Raw genomic sequence first — 25211 nt, forward strand, 5'->3', positions numbered from 1 at the left:
AAAACAACAAAAAAGGAAACTAATGTTTGCCATGGAAAACCTCAGAACAAGATTTCACACACTCTGCATATGAGTTTATTTGAAAAAAAATTCACTGTGGATATAGCTGGAGAAAATATATATTTAAATCATCAAAATTACAGTGTAACCAGAAATGCTTACAACTTTGAAATATCATCTGGATAATGACAAAGAAGTAATGAACTTACTGGTGGGCTTAGTAAGGGTGTTGCTTATTTCCTTTTCTGGTAGCTGCTGGCTGGTTGTGGTATTAAGTGCAGCAGCAGCAGCAGCAAGGTTTGTTGTAAGTTATTGCTCTCCTTTGCATCATCTTTTGTACCATCAGTATTAAGTGATACTGACAGGGGAGCCCTTTCCAGAAGTGTAAAGTGTATTTAAACAAAGCAGGAAAATTCCAAGCCTCTCATACGGAAATTCTAAGGAACTAAAAACCCTCAGAAAATATTTATGTTTAGCTTGAGAATGTCCTTTCCACTGCAAATACAGTAATATGTTTCTCACTGTAATACGCTTAGACCATTCTCAGTGCAGAAATAATTCAGAAAGGTCTTGGGAAGTCTCAACAAGATCACTGTGTATTTGGCTATTTCTTTCATTTTATTTTCAATTCTACAATTGGACACCAGAGGAACTTTAAAGCACCAGTCCTCCTTACTTTGCACATTAAAATCCCTCACTGGAATTGAAACTGGGAGACTTGCAGTGGGGTTCTGACCTTGTTATCTCAATAAGAAATGTAATGCTAATTTAGTTGTTGTTTTTTATAAAATACTTTATTAAGAATAATAAGAGTAAACAAGGTTACAAAAATACCAACTTTATTAACTAATGAAGATGTTAATTACAGAAGATTTGTATTACAAGTTATAACCACAGTGTTCCCTTCTCATTAGGCATTCAGCAAGTTGTACTTAATGGGAGCATTATTTTTCCCACTTAAATAAGAAAAAATACTTTTATCATACACTAAACTCCAAAGGCAGCTCCCTGAAGTTAGATCCCATGCAAGAAAACACCATACATAAATGCCCAAGGGTATCTTTAAAAGGAACACTGAAAAAATTTAGGGTGAAAAGCTATGTCAGTTCCTGCCAGCAGCCCCAACATTCAAAAACAGTAATATACCAGTGCACATGAGGGAGGAAGAAAGTAATTGATAAGGAGACAAGGCTAAATAAACAACCCAATAGGCTTCATATAGTCTCCATGGGGGTCAACTGGTTTACAACCAGCTTTCCAGAAGGATGATGACAAAGCCTCAGCTCCTGCTGAGGTTGCCTTGGAGCTGAGATTCTGTGTACAAGGAAGCACGTGGAAAAGTACTGAACAACTCCTAGGCCCTGATCTTTTGACAATGACATTCACTGAATTCAGGGGACATTTTGCCTGAGTAGATTTTGACCCCCAGAAATATATTTGGACCCTCATCTGAAAAGCTTTAACTCAAGTGAGTAGCTCTGTCAAGTACATTGGCATTACCTGCAAGAAGAGATTGCAGAATGCCTCAGAGAATTTTCATCTTGAACTAGACAAGGAGATTTCAGCAGTAGCAGCAAAAATCTAGACCAGTACATTCCCAATGAGAGCTACATTTTTCTCTGAGGGTCATGAGGTTTATGAGAGAAAAAGAGATAGGGGGAAGACTTTTTAAAGGGAAATACGTTTTCTTTAACAAAAGGAAGAAGCGTTAGACAGTTCCAATGCCCAAAGAAAATAGTGATTAAGTTAGAATAACCAGTTGCACACAATCCGCTCTTAGGTTTTAGTTCCAGAATTTTATATCCAGACATTACACCTTTCAGAGATAAAGGATTAGTTACAGCAAGGAGAATGAGAATGAAATTCATTGGAGTTTAAGAATGTCCTTGGACAAGAATTTAGGTTCTGTACCCCTTATTCTAATCTGATTAAAATCACATTTATGAAGTAAAGTTCAAAGCCCACTGAAGTTAGTAAGAGGTTTTTCAGCAATTTAGATGGGCACTGGATCAGGTTCCCTTGTTATAACAGAGAAAAAAAAAATATTAGAACAGTGAAAAAATATCTATAGAGTGTCCTTTCTTAAGAGAGTCCTGTAGTTATAACAGTTGCCTGGTACGGTACCATTGGTACCAACAAGAAATATTCACAGGAATAAATGAAGTACAGATTCATTATCACATGTCATTATTCTTCTCTTCCCTTGCTCTTCAGGATCTCAGGTGCCCTCCATTCTGAGATAGAGAGAGCAAAAGTACCTGGTAAGCAAGTGAATACAAACTTGTTATGTTCTGGAGCACCAACTCTGCAAAATTTACTTTACTGAGGCATTGCCCAGAACAAACAGGTAAAAATCCTTACACACTGTCTAACAAAACCCAGTATTTTTATCATATATATATGTGTGTGTGTGTGTGATATATATATATATAAAAATCACAGTCTTCTGCACAGCAGAAGCTTATAACTAAAATATTTTAGGATTTGATTTTTTTAGATAGACATAACAAAATGCCTGCAAATATAATACAGTGAGCACATAACAATTCTTAGAATACAAAGAGTGAACATGGAATTGTATACTTTATCCACATTCTACTTGTGGCTGAGAACAAAACTCACTTGGAGTTTTTAAAAAGTCTTTCTTAAAAATGTAATCCTTTCAATAAGATATGGTCAGTATATACTTAGTATGAATACACTCTTCACCTACATGACAATAATTAAGTGTAAATACAACAGGCTAAATCCTGCCCTCTTCAGGGCTGGTAAGTAAGAGAGGCCAAAGGGAGCACAAAGCCTTCAGAGGTGGCCAGAACAGATCAAGACAAACAGTCTGTGGAGCATCCACAGCCTTGAATCTGCCGTACAGAGAAGTCACATCTTGTCCAAAGAGACTATTTACATCAGGAGGAATTTCAGAAGCTCTGCTTGCTGAAAGACTTCGTCCTATGTGCCAGTAGAATCCGCTGGATACGTGACACAAATCTCAGCAAGCCAAGCCACTTAAGCATGGGCTGAAACTCATCCCAGCTAACCAGATGTAAGCATACTTGAGTCCCATTGAAGTCAAAGTGCACTGCTGAAGAAAATTTGGTGAGTCAAGACGAGGCCTGTCTCCCAAGACATCTCCCCTGAAGTGGTTGCTTTCTGACAGGGCAGAACTCAACCCTGCATCTTCTGCACGAAATGTCCTTTTGCGTGTCTAACACAGTGGGGTCAGCCTCGTGGCTATGCAGTTAGATATGATACACAGACCAAACTCTACTGGAAACATTTACAATTTACACAGTCACAAGTGAAGCAACAGTGCTGTTACTTATGCAATTACATGTACAGTAGTGAAACTAACAATTGGATATACATTGTATCAATTTTCCAGAAATTAAATGGTAATCAGTGCCATGTATAACAACATATTTATACAATATTTCCAGACATAAAACTAAATGCCTACAGAAGAACAAGTGCTTTTCATAGATGAAGATTTTTTGTTCCCTTTCCCTGTCAGCATAAAGAAAAAAGATTGTCCTATATATAGGCAGGAAACAAGCAACTAAACTATCGATGATGTTGTCCATATTAAATACAAGATCATATCAATCTCTGAAATTGTTTTATTATCCTGAAAGGAATTATACAAAGGATAGAATTTTGTCCAAATCTAGTTAAGGTTTCATTGAAGTTCTCAAATCTCTGCAAAGTTATTAATGCATAACTTACTTTTCCCAGTCATAAGTCTCTCAGCCAGGTGCTAGATTCAACTGTTCTTTTTCTTGCTGTAAATGCAGAGTTTCAGAAAATAACTAGAACCAACTGAGTTTTTAATACTTGTTTGTTTATAAAGATTTGGCATATCTGATTTAAATTTCTTTTAACGCCCAAAGTCTTTCAATAGCTAATCAGGATTACTTTTTCAAACTGTATGTGGTGCTGTCTTTAGCATTGTATATCCACAGTTATTTCTGGGTCAAACTTTAAAGAAATTATCAATAGTTTGCTAATCAAAATGGGGTTTGAGATACATGTTAGAGGACCACATATACAGTGAAGGAACCAAGTGCAGAACTAGAGTCTGTAAGCACTGTGTAAAAGAAAGTGGTAGTGACTTCTACGAGAACTCTGCTTATGGCAGGCTTGTCAAAGTTCATCAATAATGAAAAAATTACTTACTAAAGGTATTATTTTTTAATAAAATACTGAAATCTTTGACCTCTTATAAAGGGGAAAGAGAAATATGAACATAAATGCTGTCCTCGACAGATGCATATATCTCTCAGTAGGGCTTTTGTTATATATGGAGAGAAATATATGGCTCATAGAAAGAATAAAATGTGTTAAGTAGAACTATAATTTGTTTCTCCTTCTAAGATAATCTGAAGAGCAGCATTAAGGAGGTCATATGATCTATTTCTACAAAACCATTTATCATCCAGTAATATCTTTGCAAAATTGTTTATCCATTCAAGTATCTTCAGGAGATATGTCACCATACTTGCATATACTGTAAGTCACTCCAACATTTATAAAACAACACTGGTAGACAAAAACAACAAAAACACCCATAAATATTAAAAGAAGCTCAACAAACTTGACTATCAAGTACTTAAAAAATTGTTGATCTTTACACATTAATTACATGCTGTCCAAAATCTTTCAATGGGAGTTGTTGACTTTTTCAGGGTTTTCTGTAGGTCATCATAATCTTGTGTATCCACCGGGAATAATATGAGACTCGAACAAAAATCCCAGGACGATTTCGAATAGCACATCCACGGCCAGGAACAATGACACCAATTACAATCTTCAGCCTGTTTTGTTCACAAACCAAAGGACCACCATAATCTCTCTAGGAAAAAAAAAAAAAAACCAGCATGAGTGTCACTTCTCAAAATGCCTCAAGACAGAGGTCCCACCTGTCTACTACTGAATGGTTCCTTTTGGGGATGACAAGACACATCAAGTAATAGTGTTCTTGCCATAGGAGATAAACCAACTTCCAGTATCTTTTTTTTTGTTCATAACCAGAACTTATGAGAAACAATGCAGAGTTGGCCTCTGGCCTTTTGTCCCTTTCTGTGCAAATTAAGCTCCGTGATCCATCTTTACATGTCATTTTAGTGATTTCAGACTACCAGGTTTTATTCACCTCTTTCAGCTACCTGCAAGGCTAAAATTTATTTATGTGAATATCAACCAGATGAGCAGAATGTGAGTTGACATCTTTGTTATGATGACAGGTCTGAAAAGAGGAAAAAAAATAGGTTCATATCTTTCTTTCAGTCGATCACTCTGCAAGACCCTAGGATGAGAATCTGCATATATTAATAGGCAGGGGAGATAACAAACATAATAAAAGGTTATATTTTTTAAGCATTATTTTGAAACATAACTTGTTAAAATGATATTTTTTGATATTCTGGATGAATGAGACACCTATACAGTAATTTATGCATTCTATGAAAATTTGGAGTATGAGCCACTGAGATCAGAGTTAGATACAATCACATAGATCAGGGACTTGAACAGAGATGCTGCACTTTCTACCCAGGCTAAAGGTAGACTGGACCCAGCAAACTCACTGCAAAACTAAACAGCAAATGCTCATATCAGATAGTGAGTCATTGTTTCAAAAAATGAAAGCTGACAATTAGCATTTCGTTCTCTCTGGATCACCAGAGAAACAACAATGCTTGACCTTTATTTGGTTTGGGATTTTTTCTGACTGACGGCAGACTAGTTCCCACATGAACAATGAACTATGTCAGCGCCATCAGAGCGGCTCATAAAACACTTTCAGGAGTGGAGTTTCACCTGCCAATCTGATTTTGTTCCTCTGCCTGTTCTCTGCTGAGGAAAGCAGCTTCAAAGGAGAACTTAGGGAGCAGGAAACTGCTCAGTGATTAAGACTGATTGCTAATATTAATTCATTCCATTTCTTCTTGCAGGGGAAAACAAAGTGCAGGATCCCCAGCAGACTTCCATGCAGATGTTTCATTTATAAGCCTTGACAAGTCTAAGACCTCATTTACAATTAAATATTTTATTTTGAAGAAAATACTTTGCAACAAAAAATGATCCCATGGAATATTAATAACAAATGGAAGAGACCTCAGCTTTATGAAGACGGCCTCTCTCCCCACGGTCTGGTAGTACCCTTGGGTAGGGAAAATATTGCTACATGGTTAACATTGATGTTAGGAAATCAACAATTCTATTCCAGATAATAAATACTTAATAATGTTCATGGCTTCCCTCCTTCTAGATATCTGCAGTCATATTTTACACAAAAAAGAAAAAAAAAAGATTTTATCTTCCTGTAATAAATTATTTACAGCTTTTCTCCTCAGATGTCTTTTCTCCATCATCAAAACCAGTGCTAAGCAAAACAACTGTACCAAATAATCACTGAAATAGTTGTTCTGTCCTCATCAATATATTGCTCAGTATCAGGAGACCAAAATGCTCCAGCCTTCTGACTCATAAAAACCCCAGTACATTTTTGGACCTTTCTCCTTCCTTCATTACTTTATCAACTCTGTTGAGTACTGACAGTTATGTATTTTGCATGCAAACCCTCATCTAAATAAGAAGGTAAATTTACTCCAGCCTTTGATTTCTACTCAATCAAACCACACAGCTCTTGCTACCACAGAGCCCACCTTTGTCCTTAGTACAGAGAACACAAGTATGTCTCAGTCTAGGAAAGTGTTTTAGTATAGGAGTATATAAAAGATTCCTGCAAATCTTTCAGTGGTGTGGTAGCACAGTGAAATTGAAGTAATTTCTGCACTCTGACATAAAATAGAACACTTGTAACACAAATCATTTTCCAATGCAAAAGTTTAGTGCAATGGGAATAATTATAAACAACCTCCAGTAATTTATTTTTTTTTGGAAAAGAAATAGCCAGGATCCAATAAATGTATTAAGAAATGCAATATTTACCTCACAAGGCCCAGCACCTATGGTTTCGGCCACAGCACAGATTTCAGACTCATTCACTGTAATCTTCCCTTTAAGATACTGGTTGCATTTTTCATTTCCCAAAATAAGCAGGTTTGCTACTTGGAGAAGGCCATCATAATTAACTACTGCAATTGAAAAGAAAAATTTTAAAAAAATGTATTTTAGGGGGAAAAAAGTGTTTCAAGATACAATCTAGATAAACTTCTTAATAAAATTTCAGTTATTTTAATTTCTCTCCAAAACTCACATTTTTGTCCATCCCCACCGTTATCACACTTTTGTATTTTGGATTTCTTATATTTTCTGCAAATGGGATTTGCCAGACATTTGTTTGGTTTTCATGGCTGTTCAGATCTCTGAGAATATCTGAGTAAGTTTTTAGCACTAGAATAGAGGGCTGGGTAACTGGGCTTCCTCTGCATCTCACCACTAGCTTGCCCAGTCATCAAAGAAATCAGAAAAAGAGCCTGAAAATGTTATCATTCCCTGTCAGTGCAGGGAGGATTCTGCTCCTTGCCTTCAACATGAGTTAATGTGTAACAGTGCCTGCCATGGCCTAGGGAAGGACGTGTGACTTGAAAAATACTGCAGCAGAGTGGAGTTTTTCTCATTCTGTGCTGGCTCAGCTACCCTGAATGACTTTGTGCCTGCAAGGGCAGAGCCACAGCCTTGTGCAATCTCCATTCACCAGTGTGAAGGTCAGGAAGCAGGAGCCCTGTGGAGCTTACTCTTGTTCTGCATGTCGAAAGACAAGCCTGGACAAGCTGCAAAGATAAATAAAGGGCCTGGACCTGTCCATTCTCTGCACAGCCATCAAAAGAAAATGAGAAACTTGCTCTCCACTGACTTATTATCCTGTTTTCTTGAAAAGAAATGGATGTAACACTTCTTCCTTCCCTGACCGGGATTCTGCGAGGATTATTATAAGTAGTGCAAAAAATATAGTACAAAGTCCTTGGATGACAGATGTTATGTATTTACTGTATTACATAACTCCACAACATTGCAAATTCCTTATCAGTTGTCTTAAGCTAAGCTTTCCCGTGATGCTGTACTGTGCTCCAGCCTGATGTCCCTGTCCCCCAGACAGCCAATGCCCCCAGAGGATGGCCAATATGGACATGCTGGGAACATCAAAGGCAGTCATTTGGGAGAGGGCTGGTACAGATTAATTGCCACCCACAAAGAAATGGCAGAGCAGTGGCTACAAGGAAGACAGCCTCAGAATTCCAGCCTAGCTTCTGCTCTGCTTCCAGGACAGTGTGAGTATATTGCTGCTGCTTACTCAGGGTCTGCGGCAAAACAACATTTGAGCACAGTAAATATTGGAGTAATTATTGTCAACTGGCAGCTATTAACTTTTTATCAACACATAATTAGCCAGATATAGCATTTACTAGACTAAATAAATGTCTGTTCTCCCACATATTTGTATTTTCTTCTCACAAAACTGTATTTAATAAACGCTAGGAAGGTTGCAAAGTCAAGTACTCAAAAGATAGGAAATGCCAGACTTAGGGTTGCCTGTCCATCCCTAGTTCACTGTTGTTGTGTATGTTAATAAAGTCTTTGATTACATGTTTCTGTATTAGTTTTTCCACAGGGGCTTGTTTTGGATTACAGAAAGAGACTGCTCAAGTAGATGAACAAATATTTGTCAAAAAACTCTGCTAACATTCTGCAGATCAATTTTGTTGTTGTTTTTTTGGAGGGTTTTTTTACGTGTAGATTGGTGGATTTCTCTAATTCACTCCTTCAAATGTTTGAACCATTTTGCCTGTCCCTGAAACAACAACAACAAAAAAGGAGAGACTAGTTGAAAGTATTTCATATTAAATTAATATTAATAAAAGGCTCAGAAATTTACAAAATTAGAAAAAAACAACTCTATTTTTTAACAAGAAGTGTTGGACAACCATGGCATCAGGCAATACCCGCAGCCTCACCTATAATGACAAGAGGAAGTAAGTTGTCAACGTATTCATTTAGTTTTTAAAAATAGTTTCTTACATCCAGTGTATCCCCATCCATAAACACTGCAACTGGTCTTCTCTGGAATGGTACATCCAGAAATGGGCAATCGGATTATTTCTACAAAATTTGTCATTATAGCAGGTCTGAAAAGAAGAAGAAAAAAAAAGATATAACATTCAAAAATGTATTTTAAAATTACATTAAGTCTATTATAGACCACAGCAATTAAAAACTGTGCCAATTCTTTTCTTTTCATTTTCTGTCTTTGAAGAATATGATAGATTCTTCTACCTATTTTTTGTACTACAGCTCCCAACTGTCAAAAAACTCTTGAAATGCTGTCACCATTTTTATACTATCTTACTTGGGTTTTAATCTTAAAAGTAAGTAGTGATGGCATTTCATTTGGATATATAGGTTTGTCAATGTGGAGAAATTTTGAAAGCTTATATATACACAAGGATCTCAGCCACAATCTGGTGCTCATTCCATAAATTAAAACCACACACTTGTCCACTACTTTGTGGGTTTTCCTTAAAGCTCACAACAAACCTAAACATAGCTAACAGGAAGAATAATGTAGGTATGATTTCACGGGAGTAACATCTGTTTTCTGAGTAACGTCGATGGACTGCATTTCTGCGTATACCAAGTAAAATTTCTTTCAGTTGGAAGTTTACCCCATGGAGACAGCATCTGTAGTATTGGAGATAATACAACAGTGAACTTGCAAATCTCATTTAGGAAGAATCTCACCCAGAAGATGAAAGTCCCAGAATTCACAATAACAGCTACTGACCTGCTAAGTTTCAGCAAGACCAAATCTGAACCTGGGGGGCCGTACACCAACTGGGCGATATTCCGGACTTGTCTACGCTTCTCCTCTCCTTTTCCTTGGATATTATGGACCCCAAGCAGGGCTTTGTAGTCTTTCAAATCTTTGTACCTAAATGAGGCAAAGTTGGTTATGATTTTTCTGACTGAAAATAAAATAAATAAAACCTCCTCTTAATATGATTATGCTGGAAGATCTTAACTAACACTCCTTAGCCGAAATGGCTTCACGCTGCCAACTGCTATTCCAAAATCAACATGCTTGGATGTAAGGTTTTGGCCTGAAGCCATTACATAATTTTATCTTTAACTGTTACTAAATTCTATTTTTTTTTTTTTTTCATAATAGTATCCAAACATTTTAATCCTTGGACACTATGAACCTTTGAACTTTTTTAGATTTACCCAACTTTTCTATTTTATTTTGTCCAGTTAAGCAGAAGCATGAACTTATTCTCATAAAGAGGCAATTGTCTAACCATGACACTTGGAAAAGGTATTTATGCTGCTATGTAAAATAGCCAGGGCTATTTAGATTTATAGCAATAATAACAGAAAATACCAAAGTCCCACAGGCCTTTTATATCAGAAAAGCGGTGTTAAAGCCAAACAGGAGGAAAAACTGCTGCATTCAAGCTGAAGAAGAGTCATGCTGATAAGTTCCTGAAAATAGATGTATTTTAATACTGCAAAGTTACAGACTACTGTACCGAGAAGGGAAACACTGCCTTGCTGTAAGAACCCACTCTTCTTTTATTAAAGTACCACCACAGATATGTTTATTCCTGGGGGAGAAAAGAAAAGAAAAAAGGTTAAAAAAACCCCCAAAACACTAGTATTAGTTTTCACATAGTCAAAAGTTTAAATAGTGTTTTCCTCCCAATGCATTTTTGCTGGTGAAAAGTGGCAGACTGACAACACAAGGAAACTTGTCTCTGTCCCTTTGCTCTACAGTTCCAACACTTACAGTAACATGACTTTGCAGAGATTTACTCCAATGTATGAAAACTAGAAAGAAAGACGAGTTCAGTTACTATTTTCATTTAGTGGTTTCAAAGCTGAATTTGTAATAAGACAAGTAATTAAAAAAAAAAAAAAAAAAAAAGGGCCAATACTTTGTAACAGGAACTGGACTGAAACTTTCAAGCAAGTCCCCAAACTGCCACCAGATGTAAACAACATTTGGTCATTATTCATGTAAGTATTATTCAAAGCATTGACCTCAAGGTGGAGAGTTCCTATTTGATTACAAGCCCTAGGAGATTTGTGTCCCCACATACTTCAGTTGGAAACAATCTGCAGTGTATGACATCCTACATGTGATTATAGAAAACCTGAAGCATAATATATCAAGTAAAATTAAAGCAATTAAGCATGACAGTTCTTTTAAAAAAATTACTGTGGAATGTAGATTAATTAGTTTCCTTCTTTGTGCCTCCAAAATCACTTTTATTTTCTGTAGCTCTTTGGAAAGTGAATCAGAATTGTCAGCAATTTGGGAAAAGTTTAAAATCTCACCATTTATAAATTCAAATTACACAAATGTTCAAAGCTTTGCAAAGGACTACTGGATGGATACCAGACTATATATGGAGTTTACAGACAGCAAGATAACACAGAGCTTTGACTTTTATATTTTTTTAAATATATTTTGGTTGAGGAGCAAAATATCTGGTCCAAAAGGCTGGAGTCTTCTCAAATGTAGGTTCTATCTTGTTTTATTATAAAAATATCACATTCAGGAGTATAACTATGTTCTTCCATGTTATGTTTGCATCACTTATTATACAGGATTTCATCTTCTGCGTTAGATTCATTAGTACACATAGAAAGATTAATTCCTCATTTAAGTGTGAGGGAAAATTTAGAGCTGGTTCCATGGAACAGATGAAATACATTTAAATACACTTGGTTACAGAATCTGAACTATATACAAGATATACAAGAAAATTTCATTGATCAATTTAAGATTTAGAGGTAGGCTTTGGTCACCAAATATGAATAGTTTCTAAGATTCACTGGGCCTTCGCTATTCAGACACAATTCCATTTTGGAGTGCACAGTTAGGCTTTTTTGCAGAAAGGTCAGAAGCCATTAAGATTTGGTTTCAGACAATATTCTATTTGCTTCCTTGGTAACAATGCAAAATAAAACTACATATTTATGCCCACATGTAATACTTCAAGATATATTTTGCTGCTGGACTATTCCAGGAATCCCTTATTCATAAAAGGATCTGCAATCATTTAAGCAGTAATGTTTCATGGAATTTTATTGCATGGCAGAAAATCCAGGTTAAACTACACTAACAATAACTGTTTAAATTTTAGGCACCCAGATGTAATTCACCTTACCTGCCTAAAAGTTCATCAAATATCTGGGCTACTTTTAAAATAGTTCAAAGATTAACTTTTCCAGGGAGTGATTTAGCCCACCTATGTGGTTATTTAGTCTAAGAATATAGTGATTTTCCTCTAGAAATGTCTTTCTGAACCAGCTAATGCACTCCCAAAAAGCTTGAGATCTGATGGATCTCATAAGATGCAAAAGTCACCAGGGATGGGAAGAATCCTCCAACCTGAACTTCTCTAGCAATGAAGAAATGTAGAGAATATAATTTTTATCTTTTTCTTTCCTTCCATTTTTTAATTAATACCTCTTTTACAGCATAGTTTTAAAAGAGATGATGAATCATAAGCTAATAGAATTGAGCTTTACTTTAGTCTGGCCAAGCAGACAAATGACTACTTTTTTTACTTTTTTTTTTTTTTTTTTTTCATGATAGAAGATCCGGGGCCGATGCATGAGATATATCCTGTTATAAATTAATGATTCACACTTCCAGCTGATGAGTTATGAACCAGAGTGAAGAACATAGGAAACTACCATTCTGTGTTCTGGCCTTTAAACAGCAGCAAAGATCTGCCATAATGCAATACATGTGTTATACACAAGTATATGTCAGGGTCTTGTTTTACAGAATCAAAACGATTTCCTTATAGCTCCTACTATATTTTAATTGCATGCAACGTCATAGGGGAAAGCTTAATTTGACACAGGTCAAAATCCTGAGTCTTAGACTTCACAACTAAATGCTCTGCTATCAATGTGCAAATATTCATCTGAAAATCAATTTTTTTCTAACAGTCTCTAAACCAAACAGTTTAATGCTGAATGTGAAGCCAATGTTATGAAAAGGTCTGCAGTAGCTAATTGAAAGAGCAGAACACTAAGAATGCTTTGCAAGTTCATGTGTGTAAGTTAGTGACAATGAACATATAAAGTACTTCAGTAGCAGAGTGAATACTATGGCATCACCTAATATTAGAGGAATGCTGATTGTCTGCTTTTACAGAAATAAACTGCAATATTCTTATAATGGTCATATTTTCTACAATTCTAAAAAGAATATCCTAGTAGCCTAGCATTGCTGTTCTAATCAAAGTGATAGTTACCTGTATGTCAAACTAACCACCCATCCTTCGTTAGTTTGTGTTGGGATTCCATTTACAACTCTCAAATGTTTTGTTGAGGCACAGGGAATGGCAGTATCTGAAAGCAGGTCCAGAGATCACATTTTACTAAAAACAGTGGTAGGAAACCTGCACAGTTGCACATAAGGACTACAAGAAGGTCAATATTTATTATGTATTAACTTTCCTGTGCTAATGGAATATATTTCTAGGCCATCAAAACTACTTCGGTGCAGCTGAGTAGGTCTATTTAAATATCCATAGGGAATATAAAATACATAAATTTAAATAGTTTTTAGAGATCTACATAGTTAAAATAGCAAACATTGAAACTCATTACCAAATCTCACCACTGGCAAGAAATGACAGTGAGAATAGATAAAGGAATATAATAAAGCTATTCCCCATTTTTGTCTTGTAAAATTAATTGTGTTCAGTCTGTATGGTGGGTTTTTTACAACTTTAAGTAATCTTTGTTTCCCAATTGGGAAGAAATGTCTAGATTTAGAGGATAGCCATGCACTGCACAAATCATACATGAACTTACTTACCATCGAAGCTGGTTGTCGTAGGAGTTGTATCACCTTCACCTAGACAGACACATAAGATAATCACAATAGAAAATTAAAATACATTTAAAAATCGAATATAAATTCAACAGCAAATGACTTTAATGGTTCACAAAGTTTTAAACTTCAATGATTTCTTCAATACACAGCAAAAGCAGTATTCAGTAAGGCTTAACAAGAGGGCAAAATTTTATTCCAATAGAATGAAATAAGAAATAAACATTTTGTAACAGGAATGTTAAGCATTTTTCTTCTTGGCTGAATCTTGAAGACATCAGGCTGCCTATCATGTTCAATTTACATGTTTCATTCAAACAAGCAAATGCTGAAAAATGAGATTATCATTTTTATATAAGCTTTCACAAAGTATAGAAGTAATGTGATTAAATCCAAAGAAAACTGAAAGAAATTCTCAATTCCTTAAAATCTTTGAAAAACATTTTAAGTTCCTATCAGCAAAAACTTAATCTTATCAAAACATGTTCCTCAAAATCTACTTCAGTTCTTCCATCTAGTCCAATTTAAAAAATAGTTACAACAAGTTTGCTTAAACTTGTTTCTAAATGTTTACCTTCAGTGACATGTACAGAATGACCCAGCATTATGAGCTAGAGGTAGAGGGGTAATTGCTGAAAATTTGCACAAGGAAAATTTAAAGTCTCCTCCAACTAGATTTCCTTTATTAAGAAAATATGTGTGTATACACACACACACACAAACGCACATACGTATATAGGCATATTAATTATATAGGTATAGATATATCCATAGTTAAATTTCTATGTGCATGTATACACATATGCCTATATGTATGTGTATAGATGTATGCATATGTGTGCATACATACATTTATTTCTATGCCTAACTGTATGTATGTGCATGTATATTTATACAGTATTGTAATACTAGACTATACGAGTCAAAATTGTTAAACTGGCATATTCCCACTCTTGTGTTTGATTGCAGAAATGTACTACTCACCAGCCATGGATACCCTATAAATGTTTGCTGAGAATAAATCCTTCGGATTTCACAGTTCCAAATAATGAACTCAGAATAAGTGAATAAAAAGCATATTTCCTCAGCTGCTATGCTTCATTTTTACTGACACAACTAACCTTTCACACAGTTTTGTTTACTCTTCACATAGATGCCAAAATATCACCTGAGACTTCAAATACCACATTTTAGAGATGCTGGAGTTTGGACTGTGAGGAAATGCAGCAGATTGCTGCTAGGAATGAGTGTAACATTATCCTTAACCTCTAGAGATCACAGACATGCATTCAAAAGCCTGATTTACCATTTAAGTGTTCTCCCAGGACATACAGCAAAGTAACTTAGAAATAAGAATAGAACAAAAAGATTTTGAACATTAATGTGAATTGCGCATTTTTCAGCATAAAACTATCTTTTCCTACTTGTCATCAGTTTATTGCTGAATTCCCTAGGATTGTTAATTCTGTTTATTTAAGCTATTTAGGTTTAAACATTCAACTTTGGAGGCATGATTTTCCTAATTCTTGCCAGCAGTTAAATCATCCCATAAACATCCGAAAGCAGAATCTAATCTTTATAGCACATATACACTTCAGCATATATATAGTGAGTTATTCCATCATTACAAAGACAGATCACACAAAGAGTTTTTGAAGCCTGTAGCCCAGAAGATAACTCTGCCTGGGTTTCTTGAGGCCACAGCCAGCATTCTGACCGCTAGACAATTCTTTGTCTCCGTCCAGCCCTCATTCAATAGCTAGATCTGCTGGAAAATGTTTGACCATCTGTAATAGCCCCTTTGTGCTCCTGCTGCATAAATAAGCCTTGAAATCTCCAAGCTGGTCAAGGAAAAGAACCCCTTGTCCATATATTGCACAAGCAGCTTCTGTCTGCCTCTTTCTCAGTCACGCACAGTTGATTCTTGACAGAATCACACATTTCCTGCTGCCACAAGTGACAAAAGGAAGGTGTGCATGGGCATGTGGCACCGTGGCTTCAGTGGGGCTGCACAGCTGGCAGTGCCAGCAGCACATCGAGTACTCACATCGAGAAATAGGGCAGTAATCCCAGGGAACAAGAGGATCATCTGTGTAACACCAGGGACCATGAAAATCATCATCTGGATTGCGGCAATAGTTTTTCTTCAGTTTACTAACATCTGGTTCTCTGAATATTTGTATATGCCTACAGGGGAAAAAAAAAAAAAAAAAAAAAAAAAAAAAAACAATCAAAGTGTTGAAAGGCTTTATACTATAGCCCAAATTTTCAAAGGTTAAATGTTGCTTTGCTCCACACTCTATTATTAGCTGATTGAGAAGCCTACAGATCAGGGTTTAGGGCTGGTTAAAACTAAAGGGAAGATGAGACCCAAATATTTTCTGGGTCTGGGTCCAACTTTCCTCTGGTTGGTATTTTAAGCACTGTGTCCACTGGACAGCTGGGAGGCTTCTAGATCTCCCACTCAGGCTAAAATCTCTAGATACCCTCAGGAGGGATTATTATACTGATTAGAAGAGTGCCTGTGATGCCCTCAGCAAATCTGCAGGCCTCTCTGGGCAGCAGAGGTACCTTCTCCTGCAGGCTAACAGCACAGGGGAGCATTGAAACTACAAAGCTGAATCAAAGGCAAAAGAAAGTTAGCAAGGATGAGCAGCAGGCAAGAAAAAAGATGAATGGTTCAGACAAACTGCAGTGATAGGTCACCTAGGCTGCAAGCTTACATGAAGCCCTTCAGAGGTGAAATTTTAAGGCCAAAATCTGAAGCAGAAGAAAGATGTTTATTTTTGGCTTGTCAGATACAAGGATACAGGCTTCCTTAGTTACAGCTGTACTTCTCCTTCAGTTCATAACCAACCACACATGCTGCCTCTAGAACACTCATAACCAGAGAAACTATTGGAGTGAGACACATAACTCCCCAAAGAAGTTCCCAGATGGAAAATGTGTGGGAGTTAGAAAAGAAAGGCTGATCTGTGCTCTATTAGATGAATGCAGTTGCATCAAGCATCCAGTAGGTTTATACTGCCTCATGCACAGCAAACTAAGACTTATCATGCTGCTCAGAAAGCATGAGCTTAAACCTGTGCTTCCCTTACATGGGCAGCACCCTGGATACACATATGTATCCCCTCTCTCACCATCTGTGGGAAGAAACACATGTAGTCCAGGTGATGATACCAGACAGGGCCACTGAAATCTGCCTTTTGCAATACAGCTTCCTCAAAGGCTCACTTCCTGACTTACACACTCTTTCCAAGGGACAATGGCTTATGTGTTCAGCACTGTGACTCTACAACAAGTACCAAAGCTAATGTTGACACATTTGCATCAGCATCAGAAACTAAAGGAAAATGAAAGAGAATCTATTTTCATCACAGACACTAGTGTGGCCACTCTCATACTTAGCAGAACATTTTATTTTTCATTATCCCTTATTTTTATATAGTTCTGGTAGTTCATTTTACTTCCACAAATAAATGAACTTGCCATTTCTACTACTTGAATATGAAGCCAAAGTAATGATAAACAACAGAAATTGCAGGTCTTTTTATTGGCATTTGACATCAGTGTCACTAAACTGCAGACTAAAGAGTCAATTTCAGGCTGCAGGGGACATTAGGTGGTCTCAAGTCCAACCTCCTCCTTGAAGCAGCATGAGCTATGAGATGAGGCTGACGAGACAACCATTTCCCCTCATTTCTGATATCCTCTCATTTGTACCAAATTTTCAAGGACAAGGATGGTGGAAAATAAGCCAGTAACCTAAACACTAAGAAACATCTCAAAGCTTGCAATTAGTGGTTAGCCCGAACAAACTCATGTCGTGCAATATATTTAAACGCAAAGAAAAAAAGAAAAATATAAAGATTAGCAAAACAAAGATATTAAAAGCTCCAGGGCATAGGGACTACTTTAGAATCAATGCAGATGAAAAAGAGTTGCCATCTGGAGGCAGTATTTATTCAGGACTCACTGAACCATCTCTTTCTGTTTAATATGTACGCACCTACGTAAGTCTTCAATATTTTTGTCCCATGTGGAGCAAGTTAGCCCAAATCTTGTCTTGGATAGATTCCCCATGTAATTCTTGCCATTGCCACGATAACAATCTGAAAAAAGGATTTTGAGATAAGAGTGGAGGGTGATTGTGCAAGATTAAGAAGATAACTCTTCTATTTCATCAGTAATCCAAATTACTAAAGACAAGTGTTTTGTTTAGCAAATGCTATACACTATTAATCAGACATTTGTATAAATCAGAGCAGAAGAAAAATGGAAAATAGTTTTCCAATTTACATATATAATCTCCTGTTTGAGACCTTCATTCCCAACACAGCAGTATTTTAAATTTTGTCTTACTTACATAGACTTGGAAAATTTCTTTCATAAATAGTTGGCTTATGATTAATTTAGAAGCGCCACACAGAATATCCTAAAAGGATAGGATAGAGGCTAGTTTATACCAAACTAAGTAAAAATGGGCCCCTATTCCTCCCTCCACAAAAATAGGCATTCAGTTTAGCTTTGTGTAGTTTCCAGATATTGGAAACAGTATATATTCTAGACTTAAGTACTTCTTCAGCAAAATCAAAAAATCATCATGACTTTAATTTTAATGTAATTCAAAAACTTGCCTGTTTGCTCCAGCAGAAGTCATGTTTAATTCATAAGCTTTTATCACAAGCCTTTTTGAGACTTTTCAAGAGAATTGTTTAAAAGGATCAGTGCTTTAAATACATTTTGCATAAAGCACTTAATTTCATATTCATCAGTATTTTTACTTTTTTGATAATTGATACTTTAGAAGAAACACAGAATAACTATAAAAGTTTAATCCTTTCTCTGACATAAGTCTTGCAACTGCAACTTTTTCAAACTTAAAGAAAAATTGGCTAAAATTCAAAGAAGGAGATGTTAATGCAGCCTGATGTAGGGTTACAGGTCTGAGGTCTTAGCCTCAGTTTATGCTGTGATTGACATTCATTCAGGATGCGACATTACTCCTTACAGTAATACAAAGACCTCATGGGAAAAACATTTGGGTGAAGACTCAGAGTGAACCTCACAGGCAGAGGTAGGTAAGAACTCACAGAATCCCTTCTAGACAAGGAGGCATGTGCAAGAAAATAGAAAGGGGGGGGAAATTGCTTTTGGTAGCCTGATATGCAATTATAAAAAGACTGTGAACAAAAAAAAATCATCTCAACTATGCAAAAAGACCTTTCAAACCAAGAAAGGTAAAGACAGATACAGAGATTAGACTTGTCTAAAAATCAGATTCAATCAAATCTTTGCTGCAGCTTTCCCTGCTGGAATCACAAATTAAACTCTGAAAGGAATCTCATTTACACCACAATGAATCCCAAGCATGCCAATAAAGCCAAAGTGGAACTACATAGGTGTGATGCAGACACAACTTCTCTGGTTTTCAAGGCTGTCTACTTGATGTTTGGAACAGCATGGCATTCACTTAAAATCAAGTTATTACCCTTTCCTCTGTTACCTTGTTCATTTGATACATCACACTTAGGAATCTGGGAGCAATAACCAATACGGATGTTTGGGTCAGTGGTAAAGCACCAGGGTGATTCAGATCCATCTGGATTTCGGCAGTAGTTCTCCCTCAAATCCCTATAAAAATAAATATGTTAGCTCACAGCAGGGATAACCTAAACCCACCAATGTGGTCCATTGTTATTTGTTATGAATTAACAAAAATACAGGCTCTTTCAGGTCTCTGTGTTACTGATCAGTGTCAAGTGCAAGGAGAGGAGCCAGTAAGAACAGTGTCCAGAAAAAAATATTAATGTAATAAGAATATCTTGGTGGAAAATCATTTTCAGCAGACACACATTTTGATGGGATATAAGATTTCATTTAAAGATTAACAATATTTTCATTCAGGACCCTCCATCAAAATTTTCATGCAACTGACATTGAATACACCTGCAATACATTACAAGTGCTTTTAAATACAAACATTTCCAGAGTCCTTAAAACTCCCTGCACTTTGAATGGTTCTGGTGAGTTTGGAGAAACAGAGTGCTTTAGACTATCAGTAACTCATTTAAGAAACAGAATCGTGGAAAATAAAAAAGTTTATGTTGAAACTCTATACAGCTGTTACCTTTAAAGTAAAAGTTAGTCACAAGGGAACATCTTTAAATGTCTTTTGCAGCTTGCATGAAATATTCAAACCTCTTAAATGTTAAGTTTTATTTCCCTGTCTCCTGACAGTTGTTGCCATGTTCTGTGCATCTCCATATTTCACTGTATTTTTTACATCTGCAGCACTTACTGATAGCAGACTGTAGAAAGAATGGGTCTAATATTGCAATTCTTACCCATCAATAAAGATATTTAGTAAAAACTGGGCTGTGGCTCCAATCTGGTCAGCAAGATTTCCTCTACTCTTAGTTAAAAAAGGACTGAATGAACATTACTAAGGTAACTACCTAAAATTAGTAGATAATTCACACCTTGGAAGTCTGTGAACCATACAAAAAGGTTTTATGACCAGTGGTCACTCAAGTAAAAGCAATCCTATTGATGTATCTATATTTAGCAATGAACCTGAAAAAAGGATTTAAAACATGAAAAATTAAAGAAGTGCTTTCAAATATTATATATGTTAATTATTACAAAGAAGATTACATTCAAGTAATATTTAGGACATATGAAATCAAAGTCAACAATCAAGATGCAAATAATTTTTCAGTTCCATGATAAAAGTCCCGTGGTAATGTATCAGCACTGTTGGGATTCAGGCCCCAGCCTGGAACACATCCAGGCACTTCACAATCAAATTGGCGAATACATGCTTGATGGAAAAGTTCATAAAAATCTCTAGAGTTTCACAAAATTTTGTCTAGAACTAGTGCTTTGAGATGTGAAGGACTGATTTTCCCAGGCTCAAATGGTTTTGAGCCTCAGCAGGTGCAGTGGATGCATCAGAATACAGGGCAGGGACAAGGACGCCATGGTCTGCTCCAGTGGCATGAATTGTTGAACATGTTAAAACTCAACCCTTTTCCCACTGCAGTAACAACACATACATGTCTCTACTCACTTGCATTTGAAGTTCTCAGGGGTGATGTTGTGCTGGTGAGGGAACTGGGAGTCCCACCTCTGGCACGGGATTCCGCTCCATATGGTGCTGACAGTGCCGCGGTAACCCTCACCCTGCCCGCGAACACACGTTGTGGTCTCAGCTGCCGCCTCTGTGCTGTTCACGGAGCTTTCCTCTGCAGACCCAGACAAGAAGTGCTCTTTCATTCTCTTAAGAATGGCTCAGGATGTCAGGTTTGAACTCCACATTACTGATGGAGTCATGGATTACACGATGCTCAAAACATGGTAATTGCCGTTCTTTGGTGAAATTGCCAGTGTGATTATAGCATAATTCTTTCCTCTTCACATTTACAACATCCACCAAAAATCCAACATCAAAATAAGTGCCAGACTTTATGCAGTTTATCTGTTTGCATGCAAAGAGTCTGCAGTATTTTCTTGCGTGAGACACCTGGCCTATGCTGTACATTGGAGGTTAGAAGATATTCCTGGTTACTCTTTCAAGTTCAGCAAATATCATTCCCTCAGCTTTAAAAAACTGAGTGACCACCCACATGTACACTGTTAAACATGGTAACACATATTTGTAGGATTAAAATACAATTGTGTTTCTTTAAAGAATTCCCAGAATATCAGGTCACAGGAAAAAAGATGCAGATAAAAAATAATGAAAAAAAAAATAGATCCTATTATAAATTAATGTGCTAAATTCTTTGAGAAGGTGTTGGTTTTTTTTAATGCCTCATATGGTTAAAAGAAGGGAAAAAAAAAGGTCCAGCTTTTGAAATCAAAGATCAGTATTCTCTACAGAGAGAAAAATGTTTTAAAGACTAACAAATTCATCAGACTCAAGATCTCTTACAGATGTTGATATACTCTGCACTCACCCTGGTGTGGGCTGTCTTGAACTAAATTCAGAAAAACAGTGGTTTTTAAATGACTCATTCACATAACTTTAAAGCCTCTTTTTATTTCTTATGCAATTTTCATAATTGAAAATTAATGGCACAGATATTGCATCAGATATATACAAAGTAGTACAAAACTAAATACACTGCAGTAAGAGTAATTCTTCTGCAATACCCTCAAAAATTCCCAATACAATATTTTAAAAGTAACCACATATCTGTTGGCAATTGCTATTGTTTAGAAGACTAATTTTATTAATTATCCTAAATGTATTAGTTGCCAGCAAAAAGTATGTTAACAAAGTCCTTTAATTAGTTTTCTTCAAATAGTCCAGTGAATAGAACAGTATTTATTTTACTCATAATGTAGTTCACTCCTGGCAACTTGAGCCAGTTCCATGAACTTGGAGAAAATATGGATCCTAAGGAAACCAAATGTCATAACAGATGGTTTTGGCTGAATTGCTGACTGATCTTTGACGTTAAAGATCATTTTCCTGTCAGATGATAACATCAAGTTTTGCAGTTGAATTATACATTTATCCATGCATCCCTTTTGCTCTTCATCTGGTTGTTTTTAAATCTAGTGTTTTTCATGGTCAAATTAATTTCCTGTCCCTCCTTCCCAAGGCAAATGTTGTCCTGTTTCAATGGGATTGAAACAAGCTCATTCCAAAGTCAAAAGGATACGGCACTGGAAGTATCATAAGGAGGTTTCTGCAGGCTGACAAATACATTCTTTCTTGGGACTCATCAAACAGTCTTGCAGCTAGTTACTGTATATTTAGTCTTTATACATCACTTTTAAAATAATTAGACTACAAAAGATGAATTCATACAACTTATAGTAATAAATATCTGCAATATTTGTGCTTTCCATTATAAATAATATATGAAACCAAATAGAGTTATACTCTAAAATAGTTTCTAAGTTGATAACAGTGAACATTGCTATGCCATATTCAAATACATATTAGTCTTTTTCAAAAATACATGCTTTTATTTTATACAAATGAAAGAGATCTGAGGAAAAACCTGAAGAGGTAGGGGAGAAGAGTTCCCTAAGATGATAAATTCCAGCATACACCCTGACTTCATAATATTTCCTTAGTGAATTAATAAATTAAAACTACATAACTCTACGTACTCTATGAACTCTAGTAGAGTCTTCTTAAATACTAATAATGCACAAAAAAAAATTCAATCTAATATAAGCAGTTGCAAAGACCTTATCTATACACAAAAAATTGTTCTATCAACTCTTATGAAGTGTATACAGCACCTACTCTGTACTTAGTCATGCTAAAGAAAAAGTAATTTGGCTGGTGTTTATATATAATTATGTTGGATTGTTGTGGGTTTATTTGTTTTTGGTTTTTAATTGCATGTCTGAAATGAAATAACTAATGTATCAATTGATTTAAGCAAGGCCATAGTAATTTGGAAGTGCATTCCTTCTTGTACATCTGCAGATGTACATGTCTGGACAGTGACCTCTACCTGTAGATCAGATTTTACAACTTGGTCATGCCAAAATATACAATGTAAAGAACGCAACTTTAACCTTGCCATCAATACTTGCACAGCCTAGCCACTTCTGGAAAGACTTCCTTTATAATGATTAAGAGAAAGTATTTTAGAATCTGCAATGTGATTATCTGCTATTACTTTGCGGCAGCTCTCAATAAGGATTCTAGTAACGAGAGGGATCACTAAAATATTCTAATCCCACTAATAAAGCAGTTTCATTGTTCCAAAAGGTTGACAAAACCCTCCCCAAATTCTTATGGCTGTACCACCTGCATATACTACCAATGTCTCATTTTGAAACATGAAAAATGAGACTACAAAATATTTCTGAAATTTAGTTCTGAAATTTAGTTCTGAAATTCTGAGGGCTTGTGACCACGGAACCAATTTCCATTCTGGCTACTGAGTCTCACAGAAAGCTCAAAACTTACCAATAAAGGCTTGAGAAATCCTTCATTCATCTGTCGATTCCACAAACAGGCATGATGGAAACAGTCTCCCTATTCCTGTTAATGAAAGTTGGGCTGGATGTGCACAGGAACAGGCGAGAGCTTGAGGAGCAGTGCCTGCCTCACCAGACACTGCAGGTTATACAGCACTTGCCAAACTAAGAAGTGCCCAGGCTGTCCGAGCCTACAACTTACAGAGTCATCTCCATTCAGTACTTGTTGTTGAGGCTAATTGCTCATCACCCACATACCAAATTAACTAAATTTAATAAGTCTGAGCATGAACATCAGACATGCAGACCACAGGTGAAAGAGCCCTAATACCATACTCACCAGGTCTCTTACAAGGCAAAATCAAGATCAAGATCAAAATCTATAAAATTGAATTCCCATCCTTATCCCAGTAATCCTCCAAAATATAAATTAAGATCTGAAAACCTAAGGGATTATTCCAATAAGGAAGACAATCTGAATTTAGTTAGATTCATTTAAAATCAATAAGCAATCCTTACTTTGCAGTACCTACTAATATGTCATAATGGAAGTTCTCAGGATTTTTTTTCTTCAGTTCACACTTTTTTAGTTCTGAACTGAGATTAAAAGTACTGCTAAAGAAACACCACACAAAATACCACCTTATAAAAGACAACTATTTATAATTTATGGACTAAATGTCACTTCTTACTACTGTAGGAAAGTTCATTATGAACAGAGGAATTGGGTAATTGTTAGCAGCATTTTCCTACTTTTGAACTTTGTGGGGTTTTGTTTTCTTTTGTAAATTCTGGATGACTAAGATTAAACATGTAATTCAGACAGCCACATGTGGGGATTTCCCATTAGTAGTATTTCTACCTTCACATGTTCACTCTAAAGTCCCCAACCAAGGGGCAATAATGCAAAGATATCCTTTTTTTTCCCCATAAAAGTCTCCTCTTTTTGATACTTCAAAATACATAACTTTTATTAAAATAGGCCAGCTCATGCATTCATAGGTGCTTAAGTAAAAAGATGAAACATTATCCAGAGCCTTATGTGTAAAGCCACAGATAGTCTTCTCAGTTCTGGTTCTCACAGCAACGCCAGTGTGAGGGAATCAGCAGGGGCCTTGAGTCATTTGACAGCTGAAGTCACCAGCTAGATACTATTTCTGACTTTAATCCCAATGACCCAGAAGAAAATCCTGCCCAGATATTAGGTCAATGGTGAGAATCATACTGCCTTAAAAGAAGGTAGAGATTTTCCTGGAGAATTCATGTTCTTTCATGACAATAAAACCTATGTATTTGTGGGAAGCAATATAGTTGGAAAAGAAACAGAGTCCTAAATTATATAATGAGGAAAATACCAGTTCTTGCTTATATTAATGCAATGTCTCCTCTACAGTGTCTACAGAAGGAAAATGTGCCCTGATTTGTAATAGAACAATTTTAA

At 36.1% G+C, this 25211-nt stretch overlaps 1 protein-coding gene across 2 annotated transcripts in view; it reads right to left on the bottom strand.

The window, feature by feature from the left end:
- Window positions 1–2383: 2383 nt before the first annotated feature.
- HGF (hepatocyte growth factor) overlaps window positions 2384–25211 on the bottom strand; it is a 43950-nt gene continuing 21122 nt past the window's right edge. For both annotated transcript variants that reach the window (XM_083859035.1, XM_083859034.1), the window contains exons 7-17: window positions 20889–21063; window positions 19323–19450; window positions 17826–17928; window positions 15864–16003; window positions 13802–13840; window positions 13233–13329; window positions 10488–10562; window positions 9743–9889; window positions 8980–9086; window positions 6949–7094; window positions 2384–4849 (exon numbers count right to left, since the gene is read on the bottom strand). In XM_083859035.1, coding sequence (XP_083715161.1) covers window positions 4679–4849; window positions 6949–7094; window positions 8980–9086; window positions 9743–9889; window positions 10488–10562; window positions 13233–13329; window positions 13802–13840; window positions 15864–16003; window positions 17826–17928; window positions 19323–19450; window positions 20889–21063 — 1328 coding nt within the window. In that variant the 3' untranslated portion in view covers window positions 2384–4678. The remainder of the gene's footprint in view (window positions 4850–6948; window positions 7095–8979; window positions 9087–9742; window positions 9890–10487; window positions 10563–13232; window positions 13330–13801; window positions 13841–15863; window positions 16004–17825; window positions 17929–19322; window positions 19451–20888; window positions 21064–25211) is intronic.

The sequence above is a fragment of the Zosterops lateralis genome (assembly GCF_965231275.1).
Source record: "Zosterops lateralis genome assembly, chromosome: 4".
In the NCBI taxonomy this organism is placed as follows: domain Eukaryota; kingdom Metazoa; phylum Chordata; class Aves; order Passeriformes; family Zosteropidae; genus Zosterops; species Zosterops lateralis.